General features: G+C 34.1%; 1 protein-coding gene across 2 annotated transcripts; it reads right to left on the reverse strand.

The window, feature by feature from the left end:
* Nucleotides 1–776: 776 nt before the first annotated feature.
* On the reverse strand, nucleotides 777–6364 carry LOC137949604 (polyadenylate-binding protein 2-like). Of its 2 annotated transcripts, XM_068795696.1 has the most exons (6): nucleotides 6237–6364; nucleotides 6028–6136; nucleotides 5296–5366; nucleotides 1524–1715; nucleotides 1310–1437; nucleotides 777–1187 (listed from the first exon to the last, which is right to left on the reverse strand). In XM_068795696.1, exons 1-6 carry the CDS (start codon nucleotides 6357–6359, stop codon nucleotides 1139–1141), a joined length of 672 nt encoding a protein of 223 aa, XP_068651797.1. In that variant the 5' UTR covers nucleotides 6360–6364; the 3' UTR covers nucleotides 777–1138. The 2 variants fall into 2 exon arrangements, with proteins under 2 accessions (XP_068651797.1, XP_068651798.1); XM_068795697.1 differs by lacking the exons at nucleotides 5296–5366; nucleotides 6028–6136; nucleotides 6237–6364 and adding an exon at nucleotides 2851–3331.
* Between the last annotated feature and the right edge of the window lie 3191 nt (nucleotides 6365–9555).

Below are 9555 nucleotides of genomic sequence, written 5' to 3' on the forward strand. Positions count from 1 at the left end.
ACGTGAAGCTGAGTCATTCGATTCAACGACGATATCATCTCCACGTTGTCATGGCGTGGACTCTTCCTCAGATGAAGGAAAAATCTCTTGCTTACCAAACCCTAGGTTTCTGGTCGTGGGATCGACCAGGTTCGTGGGTGAAGGAGAATTAATCTACTTCTGTAATTCCTAAATCCTAGAATCATCTTGGGATATTCTTCACCATTTATGGAATCTCGACTCACTGCCTCGTCAGATGGGCCTCTCTCTCTCTCTCTCTCTCTCGGGATATTCTTCACCATTTATGGAATCTCGACTCACTGCCTCGTCAGATTGGCCTTCTCTCTCTCTCTCTCTCGTAACAAGGCAAGTTACGTGAAAAAATCATCCCGACCCAATCAAAATAGGAAGTTCATATTTAAAATATTTAGAAATAGTGCATTTAGATAGTTATATTTAGAATTTTGACATCTAAGATCCATATTTTATTTTTTTTATTTTTAAATTATATTTATAGTTGTCCCCTATAGAGAAAGATATACAGGCAAGTCAGATCGAGATAGATTAGCTAAAGTTGTCTATGAGAAGTGCAAAAGCAACAAAATCAGTCCTCCAAAATAGAGGTACCACTAGCTGAAGTGGATATAGGCTACAACACAGTCGATGTAGTGGATGCTGCATAAATTACTGCACCAATTTGACAGCCAGTTGGTTGAACCAACATAATCTCTCAGTTAAGTCACTGTTCTGTAAACCCATAATAAGCTCTAAACATATAGATCAAGTTACTTGGCTAATGGGAAGAAGCTATCAGCTGATCTGCATTGAGTTAGATGCATTAACCTCCCCCTAAAAAAAGCCAACTTCTGCATTGAGCATTGAGGAATAGCCTGCAATGCAATTGACTGAAAGTGCCGCTATAAAACGGCCGAGGACTATTCACAAATTGAGCCCAGTTTCTTTCATTAGAAAACCTAAAGTGCAAACTCTACGGTATAGACATAGTACCAATACTCTCCACTATATTACAACCAGCTCACTAGATGAGGCATAAAATCCACGTCTTCCCCTCTAATAATACTCCCGTTTGAAGGAAACATAGCGTAGATGACAATAAATCATGTGTCCTGCCTCTAAAAATGCAGTAGGATCTAGGGTTTCAGCCATATGGCCTGTAACGCATTGGCCTCCGAAACCTAGGAACTTTCCTGCAAAAGAATGAATACAGTTTCAAATTATAATAACGCATAGTAGAGAGATTGTGGTGCTTTGAACAACTGAACGGATTGAGAGGCTGGAAACACAGGTTGCGAAACAAATCCAAACTCACCCATAACCATAAGGGGAGTAAAAATATGGTGGAACATATGGCCTCCTAAAGCGATAACCAAGATAAGGATTGAAACGACGTCCACGGTATTGTTTCATTCCAGGAACATTAGTTCGTTTGGCCAAAACCTGTAACACAAACACTCAGCATCAATAATGATATGCAGAAACTGAATACAACAAGTTATAACAGGAATATGGAATGCTTTACACACTTTCAGCTGACGTCCATGTAGTTCAGATTCATTTAGGAGAAGCGCCTCCTGGATTGCTTCTTGTTCCAGAAACTCTACATAAGCAAACCCCTTTGGCTGTCCAAACTTGTCAGTCAAGATTGTCACTCGGTTGACCGTTCCACAGGACTGGAAATGTTGCTGAACTTCCTCAGGAGTGCAGGCATAGTCCACCTGCAGGTCATTCACAATATTTCGTACATAGAGAAAACATCAAAAGCCTGGGAAACGTTTGTACTCAAAAGCTATGAAAGGATAGACACAAGGATGAAAATGAGCAGCTGCTTTTAAGGATTTGAATTAGATAGAAACATAAAGCAGAATAACTGAACGGAAGATGCTAGGCTCTACAAGATAAAACAGTTACATTGCCACCATGGGAGGCATAAAAAGTCACTATACGCAACTTCCTTGTCAAGTTACAGAATGCTAAGAAATAGTATCTAATAAAAAGAAAAGGAACTGATGTCTCAAGGTAAAAGAAAAAAAAAAGAATATCAGGAAACGAGAGATGAAATACACAGTAAAGCAAAACACATCACCCACTTTTCATCTTTCACCCCTCTAAAAATTGGTTCGTTTGCAATAGCAGAATTTAGAATTGCAGCTAGAAGCAGTGCTGTGTGCATATTATTGGGTACTATATATTTTGACTATCTAGTGGTTGAATAGAAGATAGAGATGCATGAAGGTTTAAGATGCATCATGAAACCACTGATGTTACCCATAGGAGTCAGGCATCTACCAGATAAAACAACCTGCTGTAGGAGTTTCCCTAGAACTTGAAATTTTTATTTTTTTCAGGCACAATCGCCCTATCATTAAACTGCCTCAGTAGCCCACTAAACTGCCTAGGATTTTACAAATTTTCTCAGGCTTTTTTTCTCCCCTTAAGTTTTAATTTTCTTAGAAAATACATCCAGGGGTATTTAGGTCATTTTACCCTCCACGGGTATTTTGGTCATTTCACCACATCTGTGGTTTAATTTCTTTATGTAATCTTGTTCTACTTGTTGAGTTATGTTAGTGGTTAAATTTTCATGTACATAGGATACAGAGAGAGATATAAAGAGAATAAGTTTTATTAAGTATATAAGGGTATTTCTGTAATTATTATTCTAAACCTATTATTCAAGAGCCAACAAGCCTTGTCTGGCTCTTCTCCCTTTCCCTCTCTTTTCGTCTCATTTTTCTCCTCTTCCTCCACCAAAATCCTTACTTTTTACAACTTTCAAACAAGATACTTTACACAAAAATAAATCACAGTAAAGAGATTAATGTCAGAAGATAAAGATCAAGAATCCCTCACACTAAAGAGGATCAAGGATCCCTCGCCATGTGCTCCCATTGCTCATTTCGGGTTTCTCATGCACACCAAGAAGTTTATCGCTGCCACCATAGTGAACCATTTGAGCTTTGGGTAATCACCATTTCCAGCCTCCAACTTGGACAACATTAGCCATATAATACTCAGTGCCCTTGTCCATTTACTGTGTCCATTCTTTTCCCAACTAGGATCTAAACCAGTTCTTTTTTTTTCTTCCTGACCATCAATCATTGATTTTTCTCATTGGCAAATCTTTTTTGTCTTTTTTCTTTCTTTTTTTCTTTCATTTTTTTCTTTCTTTTTTTTTGTTTTTTTTTTTTTTTTGAGAGGCAGACCTTCAAGTACTTTTTCTCTGGCCCCCTGTTTTGTTTTTTCTCCTTAATTATTAAAAGTATCTTTTTTTCCACTTTTTCCTAATCCCAGTATTATAGAAAGACACAGGGCGACATTTCCGGCACTAAATTATCAGATTACTTGAAGAGCAAAGAAAGCCTGCGACCATTATCAGAAAAAGAGTCAAAGAGTGACCCTCACATAACACATGCATGAGCATGTACAACCACAGAAACAGTGCCACCTATCATGTAAATCTCTGTTCATCATTCAAGTCATACAAACAGTACACTCCAAAACTCCAAATAATTCACCACTTTAAAATAAACAGAAAGTGACTAGGAGAACCTAATTCCAAAAAGGTAACAGATGGTCAACAAGAAAGTGATGCAGCAAACGACAACTCTAGCAAATATTAATTATTTAAGAAAGAAAAAAATTGACAAAGTAATTAGACCAACAACTCATTAGTTTCTGAGTGAGAAAAAACCCCGACTGAATAAATGTTTTCCTATGATAAAAAAAAGGACTTCCACTTCAGTGAACTCCAAATAAACCAGATAAGTTTTCTCTTCCCACAATCAGTCTAGAATAATCTGCAATATTATCACTGACAAGTCTAGAGTATCCCATGACTATGTTCTTGTTACTCCAGATACCAATCACTTCGCAGGACGGTATGGTAATATTTGGAGCCAATGAAGTACTAGAAGACTGAGCTCATGCAGAATGTTCCTGAATGAACCTCACTCAATTTTGTTTAATGGAGTTATGCCTTATACAATTGATTCGCTGTTGCAAGGATAAGATTTCAGCTTCAAACCCAATTAAAATAACAAAAAATCTACTTATTGTTGAGAAGCAAGTCTTCCCAAATTTTGACAACAAAAGCAGGACATTATCCATCAAAATAGGAATACTAAAATGTACAAGTCTGAGTCACAAACATGAATATTTGTTGTGGCATGACTCCAAACATCCTAAAAATAGTTGAAAGCAAGAGCAGTGAGAAATTTGGACTTTGTTACATCCTCTGGATTGGTACCATCCTTCAAATGCTGGTGCTTACTCAGCCTTGTAAATGGAGCACTTCTACTAGACCTATTATTTCCCTCTTAAAAAGACCCGATACCATATTCTCTCTAGACGAGAACCAAAACCATCTCTGCTATTAGTTGCTCAAAACTAAATTTCTTCTGAAGTTTTGAAGAATTTAACATAAACCAACAATATCCAGTGCAAAAGACCAGCAGTTTCTCATAACCTATATATACTATTAATCAAAATGGAATTAAATGATTGCTATGACAAAGGCATCTCTTCTAAAACAGGCCTTTGGAAGGAAAGGAATGAAAGGATTTCCTCAAACAAGGGGAATACAATAGGACAATACCATTGAAAAGGTCAGTCACAACATTCTCCCATGCCAAATCTTAAAAGAGATCTCGAGTAGTATATAGAGCCATAATCAGCAAAAGTTAGAGTCAATCACTCTCATGCTTAACTTTGAAAGAAGTTCCCAAGGAGCTCCTAATGCAGGCTAAGGGGTCTACTCCAGAATTTGTTGGAAGAGTCATGAAGGTTTTATCGAGGCCTAATGGAATGGATAACCTACTGAGGAGCATTTTCTGTTTTCCACAGGCTGAAACTTCATAAATTCTCCTTCGAGGAGTTCTTCATTGTGGAGGGTATGCAAAATTAGGTATGAGGAGGGCAACGGACCGCCCCATGGTAACATCTAAAGCATTATGAATATAACCTCAGGAGAGTGTTAATGCCAAAAGAATTTCATTGATACACACTCCACTGTTTGCATATACAGTTGCAGCCTCTCTTCCACCTAATTGTATATATCTCATTTGCTCCAGATGTCTCTCATTTTATGTTCTTTTCAATTTGCACTTACTTATATTCTTTATTCTCATTCTAATGAAATTTTCTTTTCAAAAATAAAAATTCTGCAATTTGCAATTTTTTACTTCAAACAACAAAAGAATGGATCATGGTTTTGTTTTTATTTGATAATGGAGATGATAGATTATGTATAATAAAGAGAGAAATTATCTGAATAAGCATGAGGTATTTCAAACCTACATTGCCAACAAACACAGAGCGTGAGTCTGCCTCCTCCTTACTGGCTTGCGTTGCTGCAGCGCTGGCTGGATCTGTTCACAGAGTAAAAAGTAACCTAGTTACTTTCTCCTGATTATTCAAAGAATGTAAACACCATCACATAAGAAGATAATATACACAGCATGTGGGATGAAGTATCCATGTGCTTACACGTGAGGAATGTTAAGAAATAGTCCCACATGGATTAGTGAGATCAAAGATCTTGAGTTTATTAGTTGGCAGAAAAGGTTTCCTAAGTGGCTAGTCATTTTGAGATAGGCCTTTGACCCAATTTAACACAAGCCGCCATGTAGGAGCAAAGAGTATTCTCTTTATTTCCTTTTTATTTTTGTTAATTATTCAAGAGTAATCACGTGGCTATTTACAAGTAATAGGTCGATTTCTGTTTTAATAAATAGGGCCTTTCTGCAAGTCAGATCCAGAAACACAAGCATACTCTTCAGAGCAATAAATTACCCCAAAAATGATAATTAATAAGCATTAAAAAAAAGAAAAGTTAACGACAAAAAAGAGAAAAAGTCCTCAAAATCAAAACACGTGTCTCATAATATCTTCCGCTACTAATCCAATTGAAATCAACAGAACTAAGAACCTAAGCCTCAATCACTTGAGTCACTGGAAAGGAACGAAACGACCATCTCAAGTCTCAGACATAAACAGTTGGAAGCTTCAGAAGACAAAGAATCATCCTACCTTGCACCGATCCCATTTCCCTTTCGACTTTGGCCTGCATTTCACGAAGTGCGGCAGCCTCCTCCTCCATCTCCTTCAACCGCTTCTTCATCTCGTCGAGCTCCTGCAGCTGTATAAGAAACACAAAACATGAGGTTAGGGTCTTAGAAAACCCGATTTTTCAAATACGGAAAGTAAGGAAGGAGATAGGTAAAGGAAAAAACCAAAACCTTGATAGCATCTTCATCAGCTGTTGCCATCTCCGCATCCGCGTTTTGGCCTTCCAAGTCTCCTTCCATCTCTCCGTCGTCGGGGATCTCGCCGCCGTAGACCTCGTGCTCTTCCTCCTCCATCTTTCTTTTTTCGACAGTAAAACCGGTGGTTCAATATTTATACGGGAGAAGATGGATTGCGCATAATAAGTGATGCCAAATAATACACAGTTCGTGAATCAAAGATTTTATATTTTTTATTAACAAAAATGCCCTAGCTTCTGACTTATAACTATCTCATAATATAGTATTATGATGATAGATAATACAATCTTTTGCTGCACAAAAATCTCCTTGATTCTAACCTAAATAACCTAACCGAAAATAGGGGCATTTATCTCTAAAAGACTACAACTTATGGATTTAAAATATATTAATATATAATATATAAATTTTCCTTAATAAATAACCTAACCGAAAATAGGGGCATTTATCTCTAAAAGACTATAAATTATGGATTTAAAATATATTAATATATAATATATAAATTTTCCTTAATTATTATATGCTCAAATTAACCATCATAGTGTATATCCAACAGCTAGGGGTGGCACCAAACCAAACTGGCTTGCAAACCGTTCAAGTTCGGGTTAGTTTAGTTTTTACTTGAGTTTGGCTCGAGCTTAAACTTGAAATAAGCCTTGTTAAGCATAACAAACAAAGTTCGAGATTTTTCAAACTCGACTTGTTAACTCGTGAGATGACTTATTAGCATAATTTTTTTACGAAAATACCTTTTCCTCTAACTACTTTCATTAATTCTTTCTTTAGTTAGTTGATAGCTGCTCTTATTTACCTCGAACCTCAAAGACGATCAATTGTTCAACCCATTTGGGTTCCTCAAAATTTATTGTTCTTGTTTGCCAATGGAATAAAAACTATTGATGGAAGTGTATGCACCATTGTAAAGTCTTGGACTCCGCGGTGATAGATTGCAGTTCAATGATACTAAGTTCATCATAATATTTTCTTTATTTATTTTTATAATTTTTTTTATTTTAAATATAGGTTTGGAGCTCGAACCTGTGCTCAAGGATTCCATGCCACTGTAATGGATTCAAATCCTAACAACTTTAGATTTTGTTGAATATAAGAGATTTTGTAATTAGAATTTATACGGGATAAACTCCCTTATTTTTATGTAATCTGATTTGTATCAAAGCAATAAAAAAAATTAGAACTTTATCATGGTATTAGAGCAACGATCCTAAAATCACACCTTCCTAAAAATTTTCGCCATCCGTCTCATTGTTGCTTCCATTTCTGGCGATGATACCGTTGAGGTCCAAAACCTCTCAGTAAACCGAACTCAACGCTAGGTTTGACAAACAAAGATATCTCTGCAACGTTCGTCGAGAGAAGTGACTGGATTCTTCTTCGACAAAGGTCGCTTCCAGCTCAGACGACGACAACATCAAGGTTTAGTAGTTAACATTGAAGTTGAAGTTGAAGTTAGACTTCAAATTCAAGGCAATGATTTGATTCAACTTTAACTCATCCTTGGGTGTTAGTACCCCAAAATGAAAAATATGATATAAACAAGAGAATGGGTAACTTTTTATAATATAATTAAATAGAGCATATACCTAAACAGATAATTAACCAAAATAAATATGGTTACCACACTAATAAGAAATTTAATGTCGTATTAAAATATATTAATATATTAATTAGTGAAATACTATATTATATTAATTGATGATTACAGTTTATTATAAAATAATATAATAATTACGTGTGACTATAATAAATTATTAAAAATAAATAAATAAAGTAAAAAATAACATAAGTGAATATAATTAATTAATTAATTTTTAATAACAAAAGTTATATTTTAACATTAAAAATCACTAATTTAATAAAATAAAAAAATTAATATAATAAAAAAATTAATATTTTATTTTTTCAATAACACAATATATATTTTTAGGTATTATTAATTAATAATATATTACCACAAAATTTAAAATCATTGGTTTAATTAATTATAACTATGGGATAATTAAACCAAAATAATTGATCAAATGTTTACTTTATCAATATTTTAAATACAACTATTAAATCATTAATTTAATACAGTAATTAAAAAATAAATATACTGAATAAATAAAAATAATTATTTTATTAATAATAAAAGATGGATTTTTTACTTAGTATTAATTAATAATATTTTTTAAAAAATTAAAAATAATTAGTTAAATTAATTATAAAAACGGGATAATTAAACCAAAACAATTGATCAAATGCTTTCTTCACCAATATTTTAATTACTAGTCTTAAATTCCTAATTTAATATAGTAATAAATTAATGAATATAATAAATAAATAAATATATTATTTATTAATAACCTAGGATATATTATTAATAACATATATATAATTAAAACTTAAAAAACATGCTTGAAAATGAACCGAGTTACTCGTAATAGTCCATAATTTACTGCATAAAAGCAAACGTTTATACCTTGAAATATAACAATGAGTTCATGCCTTTAATATTAAAATCAACTAACTAGTTTAGTACATATGAATGACAAAATACATATTCAAAAGCAATATGAGACAACCATCAATGATCATTCCACATGCAAGTCGCTATGTCATCTCAAAATTGTGCGGCTCTTATGGATTCTATTGCACTTTGCCTCCGAATGTTTGTAGATTGGTTGTCTTCATTCATCATCATTTCCACCTACTAATCGGACCTCATCACCTCCTCCATCAAAGTCATCACCCAAATCATCATATTTAGATTCAAACATATCATTGTAATCCTCTCTACATATATAATTATGTAATATGCATCAAGCTATTACAATTTTTATCTGGATCTTATAAAAAAACGGAGGAGCGCCTTTCAACATTTGAAATCGATATTTTAAAGTGCCAAAAGTTTGTTCAATAGTATTCTTCAAAGATGAGTGCCTTCGATTGAATAACTCTTTATCATTTATAAGAAAGTTGTATCCAAATTCTTGTAGATGATAACAAGTTTTTGGATATGGAGCCAAAAATCTTGGCAGATTTGCATAGCCAACATCGACTAGATAATATTTACTTACAGTATAAAATATATTCCACCTAAAATAATTGAAGATAATAATAGATAAAAAGATAATGAATAAAAAAATATTATTTACCTTTAGGTACACATTCTTCGGTACACGGGAATCAGTTGTTGATCCCTCCCATCCAATAAATACATAAGTGAATTGCATGTCAAATGTACATGTTGCCATCACATTTTGTGAGAGATAGCCCTTTCTGTTCTAGAACC

Source organism: Aristolochia californica, unplaced genomic scaffold (genome assembly GCF_029961685.1).
Source record: "Aristolochia californica isolate CCGP_79_NKW_82.1479 unplaced genomic scaffold, dmAriCali1.0.hap1 SCAF_14, whole genome shotgun sequence".
NCBI classification, from domain to species: Eukaryota; Viridiplantae; Streptophyta; class Magnoliopsida; order Piperales; family Aristolochiaceae; genus Aristolochia; species Aristolochia californica.

Excerpts from the sequence above, each read along its gene's own strand:
- LOC137949604 (XM_068795696.1), bottom strand. The coding sequence starts at position 6,359 with ATGGAGGAGGAAGAGCACGAGGTCTACGGCGGCGAGATCCCCGACGAC. Across the intron at positions 6,137-6,236 it reads CTGATGAAGATGCTATCAAG|CTGCAGGAGCTCGACGAGAT; the intron begins GTTTTGGTTTTT and ends TTTCTTATACAG. Across the intron at positions 1,716-5,295 it reads GCTCTGTGTTTGTTGGCAAT|GTGGACTATGCCTGCACTCC; the intron begins GTAGGTTTGAAA and ends AATGACCTGCAG.